The following is a 24,706-nucleotide window of genomic DNA, read 5'->3' as shown; positions in this document are numbered from 1 at the left end:
GACCCCGCCCCGCCTCTCCGCCGCTCGGGTCGCGGGCGCGCGGCGCTGACACTCCCCGCCGCCGGCGGCTCCGGGGCGGGGCAGGGGCGGTGGCGGTGCCGCCGTCGCGCGCAGGCGCGCGCGGGCGCTCGGTTAGGTGCGCGCGGTGCCGCGGGTGCCCTCGCGCCCCTCCGGTGCCGCGGCGCGCGCGATGAACTGGCTGTTCCCGCTCGGCAAGGGCGGCGCCGCCCCCGCCTCCGCCGCGCCGCCCGCGCGCACCGGCCTCCAGCAGCAGCGGCAGCGACAGGTCGAGTCCCTGCGTGCCGCGCACGCCTCGTGAGTGGCCGCGGCGGGCGCGGGGGCGGGGGTGGGCGCGGGAGGGCCGCACTGTGTCACCCGTCCCGGGCCCGCCGCGGTGGGGCCGCGCTGTATCGGTAGCATGTCGTGTGTCCCTGTGCGCACACGCGGGATCCCGGCTGCGCCCCGTCCCTCCCCGTGAGGCCTGGCTGGGTCCTCGCGGCCGTGTGGGTAAACAGGGCCCCCGAGCCGCCGGCGCTGCAGCCCAGGCCTGCCCAGCCCCGCGCTGTCCCGGGGCCGAAGGGTCCCGCCGGGCGGGAGTGCGGTGGTCCCCGCCGGAGGGCAATGGGATGTGGGACCCCCTTCGGGCTGGGAGGATAAATTTGGAAACTGAAAGTTCAATTGGCTGTCAGGGAGGTGTCTCCGCTGGCTGTGGTGTGGCCCGGCCAGGTAATCAGGCGCAGGTCGCCGTACCCGGTTTCACCTGCCATTGACCGGAAAACCTGCTAATGAGTTGTAATGTCTTCGGATATGCGACTACATCTTGGGATAAAACCTCTCTGGGAGCTGCTTGTAATAGCGTAGTTCATTAAAAGTTTAGACTAAAATATAGAGCACCAAGGAGCTGTGTGTCGCAATGGCACCTCCGCCCTACAAACTTTTTTTGCAAACTATTTTTCCTGGTGTTCACTGCTACTTACTGAAAACTGTCTGCTTCTTAAAAACTAATTTTGTTTAGATGGTCAGAAGAGACCGTTGTGTTATTTCCTGTTCAACATCCACAATTTTTAAAGCAAAATACTTTATGCTGAGGTACTTCCTCTTGGCAGTATGCTACCTTGTTTTGCCTAGTCTTCTAAAACTCTTCACATTTTAAAAGAAGATCCACATTTCATACATTTGAAGTTATAGTTACAGTGAAGTAAGCATTTTACTGACATACAGCTTCCTAGGATTTCTGTAGAACTGAAATGGTAGCTGCCTCCAAAATAATTCAGGACTGAGAATATTTCCTGTCACATCAGACTGATGCTAGGAGAGGAAGAGATACTAAATGCATTTCCCTGTTTAATAACTGCAGAGAGTTTGCATTCCTAATACTTTGAATATAACACGGGAAACATAAATATGATGGTATTCCAGGTATTGTTACATGCATAAACTAAAGTATTGTTCAGAGAGAATTTCACAGATACTTTTGAGACAGTTCACTTTTCTAAGGAGCTGTTCCTGTGGGCATATAGGAGCTTAGTTAGCTTAAAAGTTCTTGTTGGGCTGGCCTTATTTGGCCTTTTGTTCATACCCACTTTTTTTTTAATCTGGCAGTGAGATGAGCTCATCTTGAATTAAGTCCCCAAAAAGGGGATCAGTTTTTGTCAGTCAGCTTGCTGAAATGGTTTCCTACTGCTTGTGTGCTTGTGCAGGCAGCAGCTCAAGCACAGGCAGAGAGGGAATAGATGCTGTAACCAGCCATTGAGGTGAGGGGTAGGGACGTGGTAGCTGCCAAATGTAATTTGTTTATGACTATTGTTGTTGCTCTTCACCAAAATGCTCAAAAAAATCTTGGTATGGTGTAGTTAACTAAGTAAAGTTTGGTTTGTGTTGTCTTAGCTCATAAAAGTTCAGGTATGTGTGATCTCAATTTCAGTAAAGCAGCTAGCTTTCCTTTACACAGTCCCTCACAGGTTGGGAGCTTGAAATAAAACCTTTGCATTTAAAAATGCGTTTTCTTACATTTGCTTTCAAATTTAGAAGGATGAGCAAGTTCACTGACCTCAGCTGAAGATGGGATTTTTGCAGTAATTTGGTAGACAGACATCAAGCATCCACTTACCATAGCTACGTAATTATACTTCCGTAAAACTTGACGAATTTTCTTCACCTCTTCATCCAAGTTATAAGCCCAAACTTCACAGATTGTTGTTCTAGACAAAGTTAAGAATATATCATTTTTTCCAGTGTACTCATTCCCACTTGGGGAAGGGGCAACTAAGGTTATTAAGTCAAGGTTTTTCCTTAGCAGGGTTATAACCATTTGAACAGTTCATTGAGATTCTGGTTTTCTTGTTCCTCACTCCCTGTCTTCATCTTCCTCCCCAGTTTTCACAGGTTGTGCACCTATGAGTGGAGCACAATTGTATGCCTTCTCAAAAGGATTTTGCAGCAGGCTAATGAAAATTGTGACAGATGATTACAGGGCAGGAACGTGTCTGAGAGATTCCAGAGAGAATCCTTCAGTTAAGAATGAAAGGGTGCAGATAGTGGTGTGTGGTGTAATGCAGTAGAACCCTTGATTTGAATTCTCCTGTGCTGAAGATATTTGGTATTTCCTTCAAACAGCATGTAATCTCACAGGGAAAGAGCAAATACTGAGTTGTCTATGAGAGGAATGAGATGGGCTGCAGAAAGCAAGGTTCATAGCCAAGTTAGTGTCTTACTCCCATTTGTTCCCCAAGTTCTTAAGAACAGTCTTAATTCTATTCCTGAGAAGTGCTTTGGAAGGATACAAAACACTCCTAGCACTACTCTTAACACACATTTGCAGGTAATGTGTTTTGGGTTTTTTGAGAGAGGACTTGTATGTAGTGTACCTGACAGTGGATAGAGGAGCATTTCTGAAACTGGATCAGAAGATGCTTTCTGGGAACACCCATTTGCTATTATTTGCCATTGGAGCTGGGTTCCCTCCTCTGTGTAAGGGAGCCTTAGGTGACAGAGAATATTTTTAACCAGATGCAAGCAGGAAAAATACATGGGAGAACAATCAGTCTGCTTTTACAGTTTGTTTTGATTTGTTGTAAGATGAAGCTAATTTTCTGCCCTTCTGTGTCTTATTCTCAGCTTAGATATGTTTGTGTTGTCTAGAAATTCTGCTTCTGAGCTAAGTCTTCACTTCCTCCACTTTCTCTGGGATGCTCTCTTTTTAAACATTCTTGCTGTGCATAGAAATTGTAGAATGCTTAGAGTATTGAAGTCAACTTCCTATTAATGCAGCTCATGTCAGGATTTTTCTCAGTACTTTACCTGTTGGAGGAAATTTTGTAAGGTACATGGGTGCTTTCAAGGGGGCCTTGGTCTTGAGTGTCACTGGAGCTTTACATTGTTGCAATTACAGTAATTTCACGACTATAAGACGCACCCTTTTGACTAAAATTTTCCCCCGAACCCAAAAGTGCTCCTTATAGTCCGGTGCGCCTTATATAATGGACAAAGTTGCGAAACTTGCCAACCCGGAAGTGTGAGCTGCAATGGGGGTGCGGTGCCACAGGAGCGCCAAGTCGTGAGGTGGGGCAGGAGCGGGCAACCACAGCCGGCAGGAGCCACATGGGGAGGGAGGAAGCTGCTGCCGGCCACGGCCCTGGCAGCTGTGCAGGGAGGGAGGAAACCAGCGCTGGTCCCGTACGAGTGGCGCGGGGAGAGAGCAGAGCAGCGCTGGCCCCGTACGTGCCACGTGGCGGGAGAGTGGAGCGGCGCTGACCCTGACCACCACACGGGGAGAGAGGGAAGTGCCACCGCTGGCCCGGCGCAAGCTGCGCGGGGAGGGAGGGAGCGGGCAGCCACAGAAGCCGCGAGTCACTGCCACCCCAAGCCAACCCAGACCACGGGCAGCCCCGAGCCGCCGTGGACCGCCACGAGCCACAGCCACCCTGAGCTGCGACTCGCCAGCCGGCGCCGCAGGCAGGCGGGAGTGCCAAGGCTCACAGCACGGGGAGGGCGCCTGGGGCTGCATTTAAAAGCTACACCAATCTGTGAAAAATGTTTGCAAATTAAGCACTTGCCAGTAAATCCTGCGATTGCGCGATTCTATTACTATTTTGTTACTATTTCGTTACTTTGTTGTGCACGGCGCAGGTCCTCGCTGCACAAAAAAGTGCACCCTATAGTCCGGTGCGCCTTATATAATGTACAAAGTTGTGACATTTGCCGGCTCCCAGAGGTGCACCTTATAGCCCGGTGCGCCTTATGGTCATGAAATTACTGTAACTCTCCTCCAGGTAATTCTTGAAGATACTTGTGGAAGTGCATTAAGCTTGGTGTACATAGTAAAAACTACTGTTAAATAGTAGGCTAATCTATTAAGGAAGAATGCCTGGTCTAATAAATGTTTTACTTATTGATCTGAAGGCAGTATTGCAAAGCAATACTTAGTTGTGAACCTGGTATAATGCCCTGGCAAAGTAAATGTTTAATCAGATAAAATTCAGTGCATTAAAAAAAACCACTGATGTGTTAACACAATTAAACCAGTAAGGGGAGGAAGATAAATTGAGATTGTTGTCAGAAGAGTAAGTAGTGTGACTTCTACTATAGTTCCTTTGCTTGTGACCATGTATGAGGTTTTAATTTTAAATCCACTAGTTTTTTTATAGAATGCTGAGGACTGTTAACTTACTCTAGCATTTTCAGTTTTGTTCTTACGGGGCTTTTCAAAACTAAACTGAGTACAAATGTCTGAGGTCATGCTTGTTTCTTTTAGACTTTTTGCTGTTATAATGACCATGAAATGGATGCTAACAATTTCTTCTTTGACAGCATTGCAGAAATACAGAAAGATGTGGAATATCGACTGCCATTCACTGTAAACAACTTGACAATTAATATTAACATGTAAGTAGAGTGAGCTGTGTCTATGTACATCTTGAAAATTAAAATTGTTATTTAAAAAAAAAAAGTGGTAATAGAATATAAACAGCTCCCAGCTCATAATTAATTTCAGGAAGCATAACCTGGATTTGTATTACAAATGATAGAGTGATCTGAGTGAAATTGGCCCTATACAAGATACAGATGTTCAGCTGAGAGCAGAATCATATTTTGCTGTTCTCAGTTCCTGAGATAGCAGTGTGATTTTAGTTAAAGGTAACTAGGGGAAAATGCCTGAGGTTTTCTGATAACTTTGGTTCCCTACCAGTGAAAATAAACTTGATTGGTAATCTGTTAGTCTGTTGTAACTGCAGCTCTTACCCTGGTGAAGCTTCTGGATCATAACTCAAGTGATTTATTGTAATAATGCAATATTGTGAATTTACTTTGGGGGAATGCTTTTTCTCTGGCAAATCGTGATAGTATTCTGTTTTATATTACTTTGCCCTGCAGAGTTGGCCTAATATTCTTACAAACTATACTACATTATATTTTTAGTAATAGCATTTACATTTGAAAATGTCCTTGTTGTGCTACAGCTTCTTTGCTGCCCATCAGTTGGTCAGAGCATGTGCTAATAACACCAAGGCTGTGGGTTCGGTGCCTGTATGGGGGCCATGCACTTAAGAGCTGGACTCAGTGATCCTTGTGGGTCCCTTCCTACTCAATATTCTATGATAATTGCTCCTTTGTTATACTACAATTTTGCTCAGTAAATGCTCTCTTCAGTTTTGTGGAAGTCTGGTATGCCAATCTCTTGGACTTTTGTTTTTGTGACTGAATTATCCTTTTGTGTGCTTCATTCATTGTGTACTTCTCTATAACTGTTCTCATAGAGAAGTAAGTCTATGTAATTAATAGTACTTTTTCTTTGCATAAGAAGCCTTATTATGCAAACTTTATCATGAAGTGTCACTGTAGTAATAATTATTCTCGTATTTGCAGTTTGCTTCCACCTCAATTTCCTCAGGAAAAACCAGTCATCAGTGTTTTCCCACCTGTGAGACATCATTTAATGGACAAGCAGGGAGTATACGTGACTGGTCCATTAATAAATAATGTATGTATACTTTGTAGCTTCGCACAGGTCTACTGTTAATAGCAGTTTTAATACATGTCACACTCGATTATTTTTAATACTCCTGGTAAAAAAAGATTAGTATAGATCTTAATCTCTTTCAAACTGTATTTCAGGGGCCTGAAAACAGTAATTCAGAAGTGTTCAGTATATTTCTAGTTATTCTTTTACTGATACGATTAATGACTTGAGAATTCCATGTATCTAAAACTGTTTTAAGTTGTGAAGACTTAGAAAATTACTATCACATTTCTTTGGTTATTATTAATTGCGCAGTTCTTCCAACTACATTCCAGTGTATTCCAAATAAAGAAGAGAGGTGCTTTAAGACAGTTTTGATTCGTTCTTTCTAGCCTAATCCTATTAGAATGGCATCAAGGCTTTAGCTCGAATATTCAGGATTTTAATATGCTGGTCTTTTTGTCAACAAGCTTGTATTTTTTTGGAGTGGACAGAGGTTCTGACTCTTTTAGAATGCAATTAAGGCCTTTGTTCTCAGGTATTTTAATTTTTTTTTCTCTTCTGTTATTTGCACAAATGTAACTTGGTAACTAAAGTGGAGGTTTTTGGTTTTTCAGTAGAGATGTGGTACTTCATTGACTCTCCTCTGGTAATGGAATATACAAAAGATTTAGTTTTTGTTCAGTTTTGGGTGGCTTTACCACTTTATTTGGAGTTTGTGTATACACAGTTTGTATTAGCTGGTATGTCTGAAATAGCTTTTCAGCACTGTCAAGTGGATATAATAAACAATCAAGCTCATCACATTTTAGAACTCTTGGATTCTAGACATAATTTTTCTTTTTCATGGGGTTTTGTTTTGTGTTTTTACAGTTCACAATGCATTCAGATCTTGGAAAAATTGTTCAGAGTTTGCTGGATGAGTTTTGGAAGAATCCTCCGGTTCTAGCTCCTAGCTCAACATCATTTCCATAGTAAGTTGTCTAAACATAATAAATGGAACTATGTTAATTGATTTTTTTAAAAGAGACTAAACCAATTATAAGGAAGACAGGGACAGGAGTAATGTTATAGATATATTGGAAGAATTAGATTCCCTGTGCTTGCACAATTTCATGTTTATGCTTGCTGACCTGATTGTTTTGAGAATAGACACTAGATTTTATTGACTTGCTGTATCAACATGCCTGATGCAACTTTATATCTGTTTTCTTGAGAAAGAAATTTTTACATTATCAGATGAAATTGGAATTTGCTCTAGCTTATGATCTGGGCTGTTGTGTTTTTTCATATTCTGTTCGTAATCTCCCAGGCTTAGAGCAGTTTCTGTTACACCATGTGCACCAGAAATTGTGTGAGTTAAAGAATTGTATTAAATTCAAATTGTATCAGTGTGACCGTGGTTCTGGTGGCTGACAGTGATACTAAGTTTACATGCAGCTGCAGTGATGGATTTAAAAAAAAATCATTCATGTTATTTAGAAGTAATTACATGTGTGTTGCCCAACTAATGTATGACACAGATGCTTTTCTCACAACTTTAGGATGGAAACAATTTTAAATTATGCTGTCACAAATTTTTGAGAAGTAGTTTTGTAGTTTGTGTGCATTTGGCTGTTCTACAAGAATTGTAGATTAATGGAGTTCTATACCATATTGCAGTATTAGACAGAAGTACTACTTTGGAAGTAACTGAGAACAGAAAATACGAAGTTTATGACCATTCATTCTTATGCCTTAAATGTGGTCTGGTAATTATAATTCAAATGATAAGAAATGTGCTGTAAGCAGTTGATTGCTCATGGTTATGGTTTTGTTTTTTAGCCTTTTCAACAAACCAGCTGGAATGCCTCCTTTTGCTCCTCAGGGGTTTCCGTTTCTCCCTCCATATCCACCTCAAGAAACAAACAGAACGATGGCAGCCATGCCCGTTTCTGAATCAGTTTCTTCAAGCTACACTACAGACAAGCCTGCTGCTCCCTCCTATGGCTTGATTGCTGATCTGCCACTGCCTGTTCCGACAGCAGAAGCAGTGCTTCAGGTTGGTGTGCTGAGTTTTGTCCCTTAAGCTGTCAGACACTGAATATAAGTTCCCTTAAGGGCACACAGGGCATTGCTGTAAAAATCAAGGAAGCACTTGAGCAAGTGCACTTCATTGTTTTGCTGGTGCTAGGGAAACAAAGCTGTCATTCTGGATTTGATGAGAACTTGAATCAGAGCAACAAGTTTGTCTGAGTTTCAGTGAAACTAGTCTTAGGCTAAAGATCTTTGATTATAGGGGGTTTTGTTTTGGAGCTGCACTCCCGCATAGTGCAACTGTAGCTGTATCTCCAGCCACAGAAAATGTTTTTTTCTTTGTTTCCTACTCAGAGCCTATTAGGGGAGAACAGTGTGCAATCTCAAGTCTTTATATGTAGTGTTTTATCCTGTATGTTTATATTCAAGGTCCCTATTGCTGATGAACTCTGGAAGGAATTTTATTTTTAATAAAACTTTGTATCTAAATGTTTAGTCTTTAATCAAATCATGTCTATAGAAACTCTAAGTTTTCTTACTGTTCTTAAAAGTGCCTTAGAAGGCACTTTTCTGGCTTTGTAGAATTTAAATTTTCTACGTTTTAGGGAGACAGCTGTTTTCTCCTTGTTTAAAACTTTTCTTTCCTGGGGGATTATAGCTTTAAAAGCCACGTGAAAGAGATCAAAATATCAGTCTCCTTCTCTGTTGTCATTTCCCTGAGTTTTACTCTTCTGTGTGTTTCCTCAGTCATCCAACTGTTTTCAAATAAAGGGCATAGCAAAACAGAATTATTTTCCTCCAAAACTGACTCATCTTTTATGACATGTCACCTCAAACATCTTCAAGCATTTTGTTGCATTGGTTGAGTTGTTTTCTGTTTAGAGACTACTGCTAGTGCTTCTTACTTCTTTTCCTGCTTTTCTTGTTGCTGGAAAATACTCATCTTCAGTTTATGATTAATGAGTTAAGTATCAAGAAATTGCACTTCAAAAACCTGCTAAGGATTTCTAAACTTTGATTCAGGTTGGCCAGAACGGATTTACATACAAGATGCCTGATGTTCCTGATACTTTTCCAGAACTCTCAGAACTAAGGTAAGTTTTCAGAAAGTAGCTGAACTTTCTATAGTTATTAAAAGGCAGTTACTGCTGGCTTGTATCTGATTTTTGTCAGAAGTCTCTACACATCACTGAAAGGGTTTTGTAGAAATTACAATTAAGAGAACTACCATGTACCAAAGTATTGGAGTCAGAAAATAACACTGCTTTTTATTCAAATGTGCTGCTTCTTTAGGGTTTTGTCGGGCTTGATTCAACACCAGAAAAAGTAAAAATGTATTTTGTACTTTTTCTAACTGTGAATATTCTGCTGTTTTCTGAGGCCTTGACAGGGGCTTATGTAATTTCTAGTAATTCAGTAAGCACAATTTTTGAAGGAGGAAATAGGACTGCTTGAGGCTGGTTCACAAATTACATTCTCTTAAACTCCAAAGGACTGTAGTGCGAGGTAAATGGTGAACTGTTTTGTGAGCAGCCCAGAATGTTCAGGGAAGGCGGGATTAGACAAATCCAGGCAGTAAATGTGCCAGCTCTCCCAGTGCAAATCATTGCCACATCCAAATGCTTTATACACATACTACACAAGGATTTTCATCACCTTGTCGTTATTCAAAAAAACTGTATTAGTTATTATCCCAGCAACTTGCTCAGATCTGACAAGACAGATTCCTAGATCAGTTATGTAGGATAGAATAGGTTACAAATTCGCTCTAAACTCATTCAGATCTCACATTGTTTTGGTGGTGGTGTAGTTAAGCAATTGAAAACTCTGTCCTTTCAGCTGGGGTGGCTTTTTCTTTTCGTTTGACACTTTCCAAAGAGCATGTTTAGTTTAGCTGACTTAGCTTTTAAATTCTGACAACATCCTTATTACATAATGGCAAATTAAGATTTTTGCAGGGAAGTGTAATTTGTTTAAACAAAGCATTCTAACCAAGATTTTGGTAATGGGGGCTTTTTTGAGTGACCTTTCTGAGAAAGGGTCAGGAACTGCCCCTGTGCTAGGCACAGCTGGTTTGGCAGCAAACACATTGCAGGACCGAGTCCATTTGTGAAGCAGGCACTGCGTCTGAAAAAAATAAGAGCAGAGGCAGTGAGGATTGAGGGGAGGAGTGGAAAAGTATGATAATCCTGCAAACAAGGTCAGAGGAGAAAGGGGAGAAGGAGGTGCTCCAAGTGCCAGAGTAGTGACATTTCTGCAGCTCATGGAAGTTCTGGAAAAGACCACAGTATTGCAGGTGTTTTAAAAATGTACCCTATAGCTGTGAGAGCACTGTGCTGGAACGGTTATCCACACTGCAGTCCAGGAAGGACTCCATATTGAAGCAGGCAGATATGCCCTGAAGGAAACTGAAGCCATGTATTACCCAGACTGGAATAGTCTCTCCTGTCAGGCACTGATTGCAGTCCGTATGTGGAGCAGGGGTGGAGTGTGAGTGGGAAGGAGAAGCAGAGATGAACTGGTAGAGACTGACTGCTACACTTGCAATTCCCACTTGCCCCAAGGAGCAGGAGGCAGGGGAGGTAGTGTTGGGAATGAAGTTGAGCCTGAGAAAAAATGGAGCAGTGTTTTAGTTTTTGCCTTTCTTGCTTACCATCTTACTGTAATTGACAATAAATTCAGTTAAATTTTTGAGTGTTTTGTATGTGATTGTAATTGGTAAGTGTGTTTTTATCTCAACCCCTGAGATTTTCCTCCATAGCCTGTTGAGGGGGACTGAAAGAGCGACTGAGTGGGCATCTGGTAGCTCAACACAGTCTACCCACTATAGTAGCATTATGGGAAGTAAGGCTTGAAATGGGAGATATTTTTTAACATGCCACTTTTTAAATTCACTGCTGCATATAGTAGAGCCCAGGAGAAAGGGGAAAAATAAGTTGTGGTCAAGTGTCATGTATTTGTAAAGTCCCAAAAAATGCCACAAACTGTGGTAGAAATTAATTATATGTGGTGTTTTCAGATTTAAATGTACTTTCTTTCTGTTTGAATACAGTATATCACAACTGACCAGTATGAATGAGCAAGAGGAGGTGTTACTGGAACAGTTTGTGACTCTTCCACAACTGAAGCAAGTCATTACTGATAGAGATGAATTAGTGAAAAGCATTGAAGAGCTGGCAAGTAAGCTGTCAAAATGTTAACGTATAGCTGTGTTATGTGAACTAAATCCCTTAAAAAAAATAGTAGTAATGGTGATTTTATTTTCCAGAAAAAAACTTGTTGCTGGAGCCTAGTCTTGAGGCAAAAAGACAGACGGTGTTGGATAAAGTAAGTGAACAATAAAATCATCTTGAGAAATATTAGTGGTAGTATCTGGGGTTTTTTCAAGGTGATAATGTTCTTTTTCTTTTTCCTTCCAGTATGAGCAACTCACACAAATGAAAGCAGCCTTTGAAAAAAAGATGCAAAGACAGCATGAACTTAGTGAGGTATAATTCTTATAATATCCTTTAAGAATACTTCAATAAATCTAAAATTTTGGTTTGTATCTTTAACCATTAAGAATATTCTTATGGTTAAACTCTCATTTAATATGAAGTAAATTAAATATTTCATTAAAAGCAAAATAATGGGTTTTTGGTTGGGTTTTTGTTTTTTACTGCTACCGTAGAAGCACAGTTGGAAGAAAAGAATGATGTACCTTTGAACTGTTTAGTACAATCCTGGTCCAAACCAGTTTTAAGAATAGAATAATTTTTAAAGAAGACTTATTCAATTAATGGTATTCATTTACCATAATGAGTTTGGAAAACTGTACCAGATGAAAGTGCTCAGTAACTTTAGGAACTTAAATTGTACAATTCACTGGGCATGCTTGCTTCAGGCAATATGTTGTATTTGCTGTCAAACTTTCCACATCCTACAGTACAAATAGGGCAAGGTTATTACTTCAGAAAGTAATGAAGAAGGAAAATAATTTATTGGTATATTTACCAAGGTATTCACTAGAAGATGTAACTTTTAATAAACCACTTTCTGCACTAAAATCTTCATAATTTGCAAGACTCGTTACCTGAGAATGCAGCAGTCCATCAAATTTGCAATTCTGAATTTCAGAATGCCCCCAAAATAACAAAATACAAAGTAACAAATGCACAAACAAAACAAAACAAAAAAAATTGCATGATGGCAACTGGAATGATTTCATAGGTGATCTAAATGTGTAGAGGTTTCCTCACTTGCAAATCAGAATAGTCTGACTTCTAATGCCTCCTTTCACTTTCAAGTGGGCCGATGTAGTTAATATGGATAATAAACCATGTCATTTTTGCAAGAGACCACTTAAGAACAGGACGTAATATCCCACTGCTCTAGACCCTTTTGTTTTTCTAAGTTAGATTTGCTGATTCAATTTAATGATGGATTAAGATGGCTGAGAGTTGAGGAGTAGCAGCTGAATTTTTCTGCTTTTTTCCCATATATGCTATATCTTTGTGTACTGATGTTTGCTGTGTTCTATATGGTGTCTCCTGCACTTTCCTTCAAATTTCCAGACAGGTTTTTTTACTTGTACTGTGAGTGAATTTTAATCATCTTTTGTAGAGCAAACTCTCCATATTTTGTGCAAGATCAATGTAACAGGAAATTTTTGATTACACTAAGATTTTAAAGTACATAAGTAAAGATGAACACTAGGCCAAGCATCTAAAATCTATAAATGTCTAAATTTTGCAGTTCTGGCTCTGTACAGACTCTTGCTGGATATGAATCATGTCCTGATTAGCAGCCTGCACATAAATTTGAGAAAAAATAATGAAATTGTGTGTAATAAACAGAAGTAAGGTTTGAGGGTTTTAAGAACACAAAAAATGAGTATAGTGATTTAGATTAGCTGCCCATCTATTTCTTGTGTAGGTGCTTTTTCCTTTCCTGTCTTCTTCTCCGCAGTCATTTCAGGGGTATTTAAAAGCTGAACCGTAAGTGCGTTTTTACCTTTTTACACTTCTCAGGTTCACAACTGATTTTCAAAAGTAAGCCCTATTTATTGAAGACACTGGAAATGTTAGTTCTACTCAGAAATCATGCACTTGAGAACTTGTCAGATTTCCAAGCTGGATGCTTTCTACATTGTAGGGTAAAAGTTGAAAAACTTCATTCATTTTGAACGATTGTGTATCAAGACCTAAACTAGCAAGACTTTACTCACATTGAATCCTTTCTAGTTTAACAAGCTGTGCTGTAACTTGGAGATGGAACTTCATCTGGTTACTTAGACTTTTATGTAGTATCCACGTATTCCGTATTTATATAGTCATTTATCTTCTTGGAAATGTAGGTTTTAATGGACAGGTTAATATTACATTGGACTTTTTATTTTCTTAGAGTTGCAGTCCAAGTGCTCTGCAGGCCAGACTTAAAGTAGCTGCTCATGAAGCTGAAGAGGAGTCTGACACTATTGCAGAAGACTTCTTGGAAGGCAAAACAGAGATAGATGACTTTCTTAGTAGTTTTATGGAAAAGAGAACGGTATGTAATACACAAATAGTTCTAATCCATGACATGTACAACACATAGTGAATAAATTTAGGACTTTTTTTTTAAGAGTTTGAGCAGTCCTGTAATACAGAACAGTGCTGCAGTGAGCTTTGACAGAAGAAAAAAAATCCTTAAATGGCTTCAGTCTATTTAGACTATAATCTGCATTCCAAAGGCACATACTTTTTTAAGATGAGAATGCAGAGGTCTCCTGCATTAGACTACATTCCATGTTAGACCACATTCACATGTCGTTGCAGATATTTTTGTGCCAATTTCTTCTATATCTTGTGTAGATATAGGGGAAGATAGCCACGTGGTAAATTTCAAATTTGGAAGGTTGATATAAACTGACATGTGCATTAAATTTCTTAAACAAATTCTGTTAATGGCTATCATCAAAAAGGTAACTGAGGTTCAAAAACTGCCATTTTTGCATATGCTGTGACAAAACTAACTTACCAAGCAGTGTACCTTTCTTTAAAGATGCCCAATAAATGCATTTGGTAACATTGGAAACAATCCTCTTATAAGCAATTTTGGATAGAATAATGCTACCGATATCGACTATTGTTCAGCCTGTAGCTTGGAAGAGAGGTAGGTCAGGCAGGTTTTCTCTCTTTAAAGACAGTCTATAAATTAGCTAAGTCATTAAGGAGAAACTGCAGTATGTATAATGAAAAGCTGTATTTAGAATTCAGTCTTGTATGTCTTGTTTCACAGCTCTGCCACTGCAGACGAGCCAAAGAGGAAAAACTTCAACAGGCAATAGCAATGCACAGCCAATTTCATGCTCCGCTATAGGTAAACTTGGTTTATTAAACAATTTATCTTATTGTTACACACCTGGTAACTGCAAATGGTTTTGTTAAAGTTTTTAGTGTTCTAATAACAGTTTCTGTCTAAATCAAGTATGTTCTACATCTGTTGTTACTTGTATTTAAAATATACCTTCTGGAGAAATTGAAATATCTAATTATGGAAATTTGTCTTTACAGACTTCCTGCAAACTACACCTGCCAAGAGAACGAATGAAAAACCCAATAAAGCACACTTTTTAATAACTATTATTTGCAAATAAGCATTTCATCTTATCTGGTTGTATTTATAGAAGAGATTGTATACAGAGTTGGGATGGTTTTTGTACAAATTAGGATGTCTCTTTATATTCTCATTGTACTCAAGAATCCTTCTATTGCAAACTTTGCATTAATTTCTTGTATTTATTGTTGATAGTTATAATATTTAAGTTCCCTGCTGCTATACTCCATTATTCAGAGATTAAATATCTAAACATGTAATTTTGACTAGCTTTTTACATTTTTATAAAAACATAATTCATATCTTTTGTATTTTGAACTTTAACCATAGATTAGGCTTAATCTGTGGAAGACTTAAAGTGTTGATCGGACTTTGGAAACTAAAAAAGTTCTTGATGGAGATTGCCAGTGGATTCACAAGCTGTCTTTTCTTGAAGCCAAAATATTAAAGAACAAGTTTTTTTACTTCTAAGTAATAATAGAAAACTAAGTATAGCTTGTACTGTGTTTTGGATGAGTAGACTGGGGATTAAGCAAAGGATGTGTTGGAACAAATTATATTGGAATCAAAATAGAATAAATGATATCTGCATAGATTTGTATGTTGCTTAGTAGCACTGATGCACTGATTTCAAGAGCAGCTTGGTACTACCACTAATTAAACACAATTTTCATCTAACAATTTCTTTTTTTTTTTTTTTTTTTAATCATAAAGAAATAATAGTCGGGTCACCTTCCTGTTTCTGTTTTATGTAATATAAATATGTTCATCATGAGGAACTCTGAAACTCTTCACAAAAACTAGTTCTGAAGTTCTTTGGAAAATAGTTATTTTTTCCTAATTTTAAGAAACAAAGAAACTAATTCAGTTGGAGTTGGATAGTGTCACATGGTAAGGCAAGTGATCAGATTTGGAAGTGAAACTTAATTCTGCACTTTAATCAATGAGTCTTGCCTCTAGTAAGCTAACAGCCTTGGGATGGAGATACATCTGTTGAGAAAGGATAGGACCAAATGCAGTGTTCTGTGGGAGAAAAATACAGCCCCTAAATGCATGCTTGTATTTTCTCTCTTGCTATTGCGAGAATACACATTCTTTTTCTTAACTTTCTCAATGCATTGGCTTTTCATGTAGACAGTCAAGGAGGAGAAGGAATTTTACAGTTTTGAGAGTTAAATAGGATGAAGTGCTGATTAAGTAATATACCAAAAATCCTACTTATTTCTTGGCAGGAAGCAGTCTGGAGATAAACCTCTTAGCCAAGACTCTACCTGTGTTACCTAGATAGGATCACAGAACATGACAGGTTCAAGTCTCAGACTACAGTCCAAGCATGTGCTTTTCCTTATCACTGATCTTCAGTCCTAAACTTCATAGTCTTCCTGCAAAATGTGATACTTCTGAATGAAGAAGAGTGAGTATGGAGAATCACATAAGTGCGAGAAGTCAGTTCCACAGGCTAATGGGTCTTCAGTCTCAGCCCTGCCGTTTGTTACAGTTGTGTGGTTGTCCTAAGCTGTTGCTTTTCAGGGTGAGTAAACTATTCACTGGTATTTTATAGGACTTATTTTAAAGATGGATCCAAATTCTGAGATTAGATGTCACAAGAAAACAGATATATGGTCCAAATCGAAAAAAATCAACAATTTATAAGTGGAGTGATTAAGCAATAATTTTAGAGAATCTTATTCAAAAAAATGTGTTGGTTGTATATTGACATAGCACTCCTGCTAATGTGCTGACTAAAGCCTTAGATTATGTAAGCATCCAAGTGTGAGGATGTGTCTGAGTAGCTCTGGAAAAGAGTTAGATGTAAGTCATCACTGTTACATTCTTGGCAAAATCCCACCTATTTTTGTGCTGAGTTATTTCTGATCTCTTACTGAGGATCTAGTTAACACTCAAGACTACACACAATTCTGGGCTGTTTTTTTGTTGTTGTTTTTTGTAAACAGAGAAAGGCATGGATGACCAGACATGTGGTGTTCTTGCTCTATTGGGCTAGTATCTTCTTTACATATTTTGTAACAGCATGGGAGGACAGGCTTCTGTTCTCATCTGCCAGGTATTATGATGCTCTGCTGTCACTGAATACTTTAGCTGGGTCACCTTCAGGGGATTTGCTAGTACAAGTTCTGAACACTTTAGCTTTTGTTCTTATGTTACTTTTGTGAGCAAATTCAAATTCCATGGAGTCTTTCAGATGGTAGGGGAGTAGAATATACAAAAAATGTCACTGTTCAATTCAAGTTCAGTGTTAGTTCAGGGATTTGAAAGTTGAGTTCTCTTTTCTCCCTTTCTATTCTCTGATATTGTTGTTACTACTCTGGATTTTTTCCCTTATTTTTAGACCCTTCTGCAGTCACAAACCCATCTTCTAGAAAAGAAGCACAGAAGTCTCTGTATTCAATGATGATGCATACCAGATTAGCTGCAGGAATGCTGTCACATCCAAGAATGTCCAGCCTGTTTCTGGTCTTTAAGGGCCAACCTGCTGCTGGTTGGGGTGGGTTTTGAGGGGTTTTTTTTGTTGTTCTGTTTTTCTTTTCTTTTAGTCCTACACTGGTTTTACCTTCCCTGGTCTACTTTCACCAGAAGACTAGGTAGAACACTGATAACACTCTTATCAGAGCTGGGGTTTTTTGCTTCTAACATGCTGGTAACTTACTGTTAAACACGTTCTTTACCTCAATTTTTGCCAAAATATGGAGTGTAGGTGTAAATCCAGTTTTCCATAAATCGTGAGAGAATGGCAACTGCTTTTAGATGAATATTCTAAAGATTTTTGAAATATGTCAAGTGAACTTGTAAGCAATCTGGAATAACAGGCTATGTATATTGACTTGTTTCTTGGGAACCTTGCACAATGTGTTCTGCACACTCAGGTGTTCTACTGTGGGGAAGTCAACTCATTGAACAAGAAACACAAGAGTAAGGAGATGGCTTGGCTCTGATGTTTCAGTAGTTTGGGGGGAATGTACATTCTGTGTTTTAATTGCTAATTGAGTCCAGAGTTTGCCTAATTTTAATACCTGATCTTACTGCTAAATCACAGAATGGGTCAGGTTGGAAAGGTTCACACCTGGGTCATTTGGTCAAACCTCCCTGCTCCTAGAGCACATGGGACAGGATTGTGTCCAGATGGTTCTTGAATATCTCCACTATGGGAGACTCCACAGCCTCTCTGGGCAACTGTTATGGTGCTCAGTCACGCACACTAAGTAAAGAACTTCCTCGTAATCAGCTGGAACCTCCTGGGCATCAGTTTCTGTCATTTGCCTCTTGTGATAGTGTTCAACACCACCAAGAAAAGCCTGGTTACATCCGCTTGACACTCTTCAGATACTTACAGACACTGATGGGGTTCCCTCTCAGTCTTCGCCAGTCTAAACAGGCCCAGCTCCCTCAGCTTATTCTCGTAAGTGAGGTGTTCCACTCATCTTTCTTGTCCTCTGCTGGACCCACTCCAGGAGCTCCATGTCTTCCTTGTTCTGAGGAACCCAGAACTATTCTTCCCCAGGTGCAGGGCCCTGCATTTGCCTTTGTTGAATTTCAGAAGGTTCCTCTCTGCCCATCCCTCCACTCCAGCGAGATCCATCTAAAGGGCTACAGAACATTCTGGGGTATTGGCTGCTCCTCCTGCCTTTGTGTCATTAGTGAACTTGCTTAGGAGGCACTATGTCAACCACCACTCCAAACAAGAGACTATGATTAAGTCACTTCTAAGCATTATGTATTATAATTCTATTGTTTGCTGTTTACATACTCTGGCAGCTTTGCCTCTTAGGACCTGGGTCAAATGTGGAAGCTAGAAATCTCACAGTTTTATACATGTCAAAGTTCTAGCTACTCTGTTCAAATACTAGAATAAATTTTTATAAAATAGAGATTTAAGAGACCTTCAGGTAAAATTCAGTTAAAACTCTGGCAACAAAGTCAGGTATCACAGCCTTAATTATTCTGAACGTTAAATACTGTAATGTTAAACTTACAATAAAAGTTTTAGGATTTTAATATATCTTGTAGTTGTCTAACAGATACAGTTGGGCATTGCAGGACTTCTTGAGTGAATACAGAATTGTGTTGAAAGTGTATGCAGTACAATACTGAAGGACAAACTTTTTATCTTCATGTGCAGTGATTTGAGCTTTTCCTGTTCAACAGCAGTAGTTCTTGGAGCTACCTTCACTAAAATGGGCTTTAAAAACCTATTGCATATCTGGCTTTTGAGAATGCCATGTTTTGGTCAGATACCTGCTAACAGCACATTTCTATGAGTAATAAGCTATAAAGGGAGCCTATATTTCAATAATAAGGGAATACCTCAACATAAAGAACTGTGTTCTTTAGTCTTCAGAAAGGAAATAAATTCATCTGAATAACCTTAGCAACAGATTTAGTCCCTTGCCTGAATTCAGTTTTTATTTCTGGTGGACCTATAAGGTTTTTTCATTAGCTTCTTTACAGATTGAATTGTATCAAAAGACTAGAACATTTTATTTTAACATTTAACATTATTTGATTTGCTGGTTTCAGGTGCTTTACTGGCAATTTAAATAATATAAGTAAATTTGAATGTTTATTTTATCTTCTTGTCACCACACTCTGGCAGCTCTCTGAATTCAGGGTTTGCAGTACACTTGGCTCTGTATCTTTGGCATATTTTTCATGTGTCTTAGTAGTGCCATAAGTTGACCTAAGCTGACTCACCTAACACACATTCCTCCCTTCCCAAATGAATTGTCAGCGACTTACCTGTCCTTGGAGAATTTTTCAGTCACTGTCTCTGTAGTATAAAGGTGTAAAAGGTGACCAGCCAGCCTACAAGATGCACTCAGCCTTCAGCCTGCACCCAGAAGCAGCCCCCAGCCTTGGCTGTGTTTGTGATCTACTTGAGAGCTCTTGTGTGCAGGTCAGGGCAGTGTTCACATAAAAGCATTAAGTTAGCTGGTCAACAATGATGACATTCTTGCCTTCACTGCAAAGGCTATCTCGACTTTGTTACTGCGATTTAATTGTTGGTTCATTTCATTAAACATCTTTCATGCTGTGAACTGATTCCCTGTCTTCAAAGAACGTGGCTCCCTGCCTTACTTGCTGATTATATAAAGAGCTTTCCTTCCCTGCCTTCCTCCTTTTATTTTCTGTTTCTGCTTTTTTATTTTTAATGATACTGATTAATTTTATTTCTCAGCTTTTTAGAATCCATTGCCAGTTACCACATTTGTTTCTTATATAGTTACCAATAAAAACGTCTGGCAAATAGTTTTCCTTCTCTGCTTCAGATGGTAATCTTCTGTAAAGAAGGCTTCAGCTTTTGATCCCATTGCCGTCAGTGTCCCTTAGAGGCACATTTTGATACTAAACAGCAGCCTAAACCTAGTGAGGCCTTTCAGCAGTTTAGTTACATTCATCTGTGTCCTATTTGAAATTGCAGTGGGCCAAATTTGCAAAGATTTGCAGCAAGGCTACAAGAAAACCATTTTAAAAGTTAATAGAGAATTCTTCTTATCCTTTTTTTTCCATTTCCTTAAAGAAAAGAAATACAGGGGTATAGCATGCTCCCATATAATTAACACAATTGATGAGAGTCTCAGGTTTTTTAGTTAAACACTTGTAGATTCTTCCACAGCTGCAAATACTGGATTCAAGTATAGGGGTAGGGAAGATACAAGAATCCCTTGATCTCAGTGACAAAGTGACTCTTGAGTAAATGAAGAACTCTATTACAAAAATCAGGAAAGGAATCCTTTGTTACATTCTCTGGTGTGAAATAACATTTCATAACACCTGAGTGTTTATTTGGAGGTGTTTCTCTGATAATGCCACAAATACATATAGTACAATGAAAGCAGTAGTAATTAATGCAAAATTCCAAGGACTAAAACTCACATAACAGAGGGCTGCTAAATGAAGGCTCAATAAAGAAAATCTCGATATTTTAGTTGTAGAGCCAGTTACAAGGAGTTGCATAAGCAGCACAAAGACCATGCTTTGAATTTGCATATCTTGCTCTTCTGCCTTTATTTCTAGACATGTCTAGTTGAACACAATATCATCATATACAATTTTATATTTTAAAGATGTACAATAACATTGCCCATTTTCAAACTGATTTTGTGGCAGAATATTTGTGCGTTTTGTTTTCGTTGCTAACTTTGCGGCATGATTCTTTAGTTGGAGAAAACCCATTCAAAGTTTCCCTTAATGCCATATAGGTTACAGGCTATGTTCAAAATATGAAATACTTCTAAAAAGTGCATTAAAATCAGGGCTTTAATTTATAAAAATTCGTAAAGATTAAAAACCAGAAGGCTAGATTCTGAACAGAATATAATTTATTGGGGTTTTTTTTTAATTGAACTATAGCAATTTATCAAACTGAGGAGCTGGCCTTTCCAATATAACATTAAGATAAAGCTTGCAGTTAAGGTTTCAGAGGTTGTTCAAAGACGGCAACTCCCTTCAGAGGATAGTAACAATACTGAAGTTCACCTAGTCACTTTTAATAACATGTTCACAGAACAGAATGAAAAGCCATTCCAGAAAAGCAGACTGAATAATAAAAATCTAATGATGCTAAATTGAGGTATATTTATATAATACAGTTCTTTCTGTAGATCTATACTTGAAGTAGTGGGAAATGCAATCAAAGTAAACTTACATTACTACCACTTTGCTCTACTAGAGTTCAATTCTGCACTGTCTCTAAGCAGGTAAAAGCAGCCATATTAATTATATTTTTAACTGCTGGCTTTAAATAAAACTAAAAAAAAAAAAAAAAAAAAAAAAACAAACAAACAACTTGAAATATTTGCAGCCTAATGTGCCTGGCCACCTTTTTAGTAAGTTTCAAGACGTTGCACATTTTGAACATTTTTTAGTTGTTTACTTCTGAACTGCTTATTATGAAAACTATTACTCCTATTCTTAAAAATATCAGAATTCTTAAATTAGATTAAACTTTTTGGTGAACGGTGAATCAGTCCTTTTCTTAAATTAGTATTGCCATGCTCTTTTCAGGTTGGCAAATACTAAGAGGGAAATCTTCTGTGAGGATAAAAAACACCAGTTGGTTATGATTAGTTTATTTTGAAGAAGAAAATTTGGAAGAAATATTCTCTATAACAGTACCTTTATGGGTATGGCTTTCATTTACTTACTAATTCAGAGTGATGTTTTCATAAGCAATTTCTGTAAGTGATTTGATATTTGCTATTCTATCCACTGTGTATGTACCTCACTCCCAATCCAATAAAACATTTTCAAGTAGGAAAATATATTGAAGCATTGGGGATTTTATCACCTTTAAAATTTTACCTTTATATCTCGTGTAGGTGGTTTGGAACAAGAGTAAGATATAAACAAACTTGTTAACAAAACATAAAGACGCAAGAGTAAACTGCCTCGTACATTTTGTTACAAAGGGCTGTTTTAGCACAAAGGATGTGTGAGCATTATTATATTCCTTGAAGTTTTGGTCACAGAAACCACTGAACTTTCAGCATTGGTTGAGAATTGAGTACAAATGGAATGCATTCAGATGCAGCAGCAGCAAACTGCTTATTAATGGATTTTTTTTCAGGATCAAAGCTTCATTTTTCCCCTAAGCCAGGCTGTCCGTTTGTTAGTTTTACTTTGCTGTAAAGGATTTTAGTAGGAGAATATACAAAATAATTGTTCGAACCTCTTGTGAAGAAAAAAGAAGAGTATACATAATATGTCTGAAGGCAAATGAGCTCTACAAAAATAAGTTTTGACTGCTAACAGTAACACATCTTCAGCCTTGCGGAAGAGAATATGTTGGAATTTCGCATGTTAGGAAAAGAAGTATTATCCCATCCAATAAATAATTATGGAAATGTACAAAGTAAGGAATAATTATGTACAGCATTGGTAAAACAACCACCATATTGGCTTAATGAATGTAACAGCAGATGTTAGCTTTCTTTAGTGTTGTGTCTTAAAACTAGTAATAACTTGTTCTGCTTGTATCTTTACTTACACAATTGCACAGTTCCCTTTCTTTGGATTATTTCTTTAGGCCACAGACCACTTCCATTCTTCATCTGGTGAAAAGATGTCATTCCAGACTGTGTAATACTTTGCATCATCTGGATCCTTGCTGCCATGAAGGTATTTCAGCCTGCCAGAAATACAGCCTCATCAGAGTCTTTGCCACTGTCTTCACTAGGCAAGCAGCCACCCCCGCTTGGGGACCTACAGCTTAAGTCCTCCACACCAGACTCCTGATCACTGTTGGCTGAGAGGTCAGGATCAGAGCTTTTCAGGTTGTCCTGTGTCAAAATCAGGGCAGAATCTTCATCCCCTTGAGAAGGGCTCCGGGATGGGAATGATTTCAGATCATTGCTGTACTCTTGGGGAGTGTTAGCTAAGCTGTTATTGGAACTATACAGTCCAAACTGTTTGCTTCGGTCTTGTTGCCTGCTCTTGACTTTATTATTACCTGATTGTGATTTCTGAAGATTTGCCAATCTCTGAAATAAAGGAAACAGGGACACATTTAGGGCCCAGAAATCCTCTTACATGTCCTTGCTCTTTTTAAATAAACTTTCAGGGCCCAACCCACCCTTTAAAACTATATGCATTTATACAAGTACAGGAAGTACACAATTTGTCACAAAACAGTGCTGAATTACAGCATCCTTCTGAGCTACAATTCCCTCTGAGTTAGGAGGGATTAAACTTACTTTCAGTAGTACTTGTGCACCAACACAGGTAAAATTTGATCCTTAAAGCAAAAAAGTCCTCTTTTGTTTCTTAAATGCAAAACATTCACAATAACTTATCTGAGAACAAAGAAGATAGCTGAACATCCTCCTTCTAGAAAAGGATGTAGTGTGTAGGGGACTCTGCAGCATGTGGAGCTAGGTTTCATTTATCATCAGTTACCAAGTCTGGGGTCTTAAGCTGAGCTGTTTATTACCTCTTGTAAGGCTTCCAGCTCTTCTTCCAGCTGAAGAGTTTCTTCCTTCACTGCCATCAGATAATCAGTAACTGACTGTCGAGGATGCAGCCCCTTTTCAAAGCGGTTGTACATACCACTCCAGAACCTGGAATTGATCGAAAGGTCATGAATTTTCCCATTTGGTGAAGCAGCCTCATGAGACTTAAATGCACACACTTTTTTTTCCAACCCCAGACACATATTGTCCTAAATGGTCTTTCCATGCTTACTCATCATTAGGGTGCTTACACTAAGTTCATAGACTATTTAGCAAGGTTCTTCCATCCTGAAGGTGCAACTCATAGGCATCTGGACATAGGCAGCTCAAACTAATTCTGATACACAATAGAAAGAAAGGTGAATGTAGTTTAGATCACAACTGAGAAAGGTTCACTGAATACAAAATTTCACAGGCTTTTTTTGGTATTATTTTCTTGTTCTACACTGTGGGCTTTAGAGCAATGGTCCCTATAAATAGCCAATGGTAAAGACAGTTTTTCATATTCCTAGTTCTCAGTTGTTGTTCAGCTTCCCATGAACTCAACTTGGAAATTCTGTATTAGTCTGGCGCTCCTCCTGCCTTGCTGGCAATAGGGCCACAGGAAGGCCTTGAGTCTGTAACTAGTTCAGCAGACAGGTTAAGTAGCCAAGCCCTGCTGTCAGCTGCAGCCGTCTGGACAAGTAGCTGACAGATATTTTTGGAGCACGTGCATGCTGCTTGGTGGCTTATTATTCCTATCCCAATGCTATTTAAATCACATTCCGCTCATGCTTGGAAATCTTTACGCACCCAAGTAATTCGATTAAAATCAACAGGATTACTTATCCATTGGAGGATCTGCTGTATCAGTACTTCATTTATAAATCCCCCTATCCCAAAGAATATGATTAATGACTATTTTTAAATTGTTTTCATGTATGTGTCCTGATATAGTCAACATGAAAGAATTCCATTTCTGTCATTTAGGATTTTATTGACTTTTTAACAGGTGCTATTGCTTGCAACTGGAAAACAAACTGATCAGTTTTACTTAAAAGACAGTTTTAATGAATTTCTATTGAAGTTCTCCCAAAGTTTTTTTTAGACTAATGACAGAATTAATTAACTCAGAATATCAATAGTAATATTTCTAAAGTGATGGCATTTTGTTGTATTTTGAAAAATATCAGGGAAAACTTCATTTTAC

At 38.8% G+C, this 24,706-nt stretch overlaps 2 protein-coding genes across 4 annotated transcripts in view; one reads left to right on the top strand and one right to left on the bottom strand.

Annotated features, from left to right (window-relative positions):
- Positions 1-190: 190 nt before the first annotated feature.
- On the top strand, positions 191-21,344 carry VPS37A (VPS37A subunit of ESCRT-I). Its single transcript, XM_033059389.2, has 12 exons — positions 191-315; positions 4,810-4,884; positions 5,866-5,980; positions 6,833-6,933; positions 7,784-8,000; positions 8,999-9,069; positions 11,028-11,155; positions 11,244-11,302; positions 11,395-11,463; positions 13,358-13,501; positions 14,234-14,314; positions 14,509-21,344. The coding sequence occupies exons 1-11, from the start codon at positions 191-193 to the stop codon at positions 14,312-14,314; spliced, it is 1,185 nt and encodes a 394-aa protein (XP_032915280.1). The 3' UTR covers positions 14,509-21,344.
- Positions 20,872-24,706, bottom strand: part of MTMR7 (myotubularin related protein 7) — a 40,698-nt gene continuing 36,863 nt past the window's right edge. For 2 of the 3 annotated variants that reach the window (XM_033059386.2, XM_033059387.2), the window contains 2 exons: positions 23,499-23,625; positions 20,872-23,049 (listed from right to left, as the gene is read on the bottom strand). In XM_033059386.2, coding sequence (XP_032915277.1) covers positions 22,693-23,049; positions 23,499-23,625 — 484 coding nt within the window. In that variant the 3' untranslated portion in view covers positions 20,872-22,692. The remainder of the gene's footprint in view (positions 23,050-23,498; positions 23,626-24,706) is intronic. The other variant, XM_033059388.2, reaches the window with a different exon arrangement.

The sequence above is a fragment of the Catharus ustulatus genome, chromosome 5 (assembly GCF_009819885.2).
Source record: "Catharus ustulatus isolate bCatUst1 chromosome 5, bCatUst1.pri.v2, whole genome shotgun sequence".
NCBI classification, from domain to species: domain Eukaryota; kingdom Metazoa; phylum Chordata; class Aves; order Passeriformes; family Turdidae; genus Catharus; species Catharus ustulatus.
The sequence above is the reverse complement of the archived record's forward strand: the minus strand, read 5'-3'. Positions and strand labels throughout refer to the sequence as shown.

Excerpts from the sequence above, each read along its gene's own strand:
- VPS37A (XM_033059389.2), top strand. The coding sequence starts at position 191 with ATGAACTGGCTGTTCCCGCTCGGCAAGGGCGGCGCCGCCCCCGCCTCC. Across the intron at positions 4,885-5,865 it reads TTGACAATTAATATTAACAT|TTTGCTTCCACCTCAATTTC; the intron begins GTAAGTAGAGTG and ends TCGTATTTGCAG. Across the intron at positions 11,156-11,243 it reads AAGCATTGAAGAGCTGGCAA|AAAAAAACTTGTTGCTGGAG; the intron begins GTAAGCTGTCAA and ends TTTATTTTCCAG.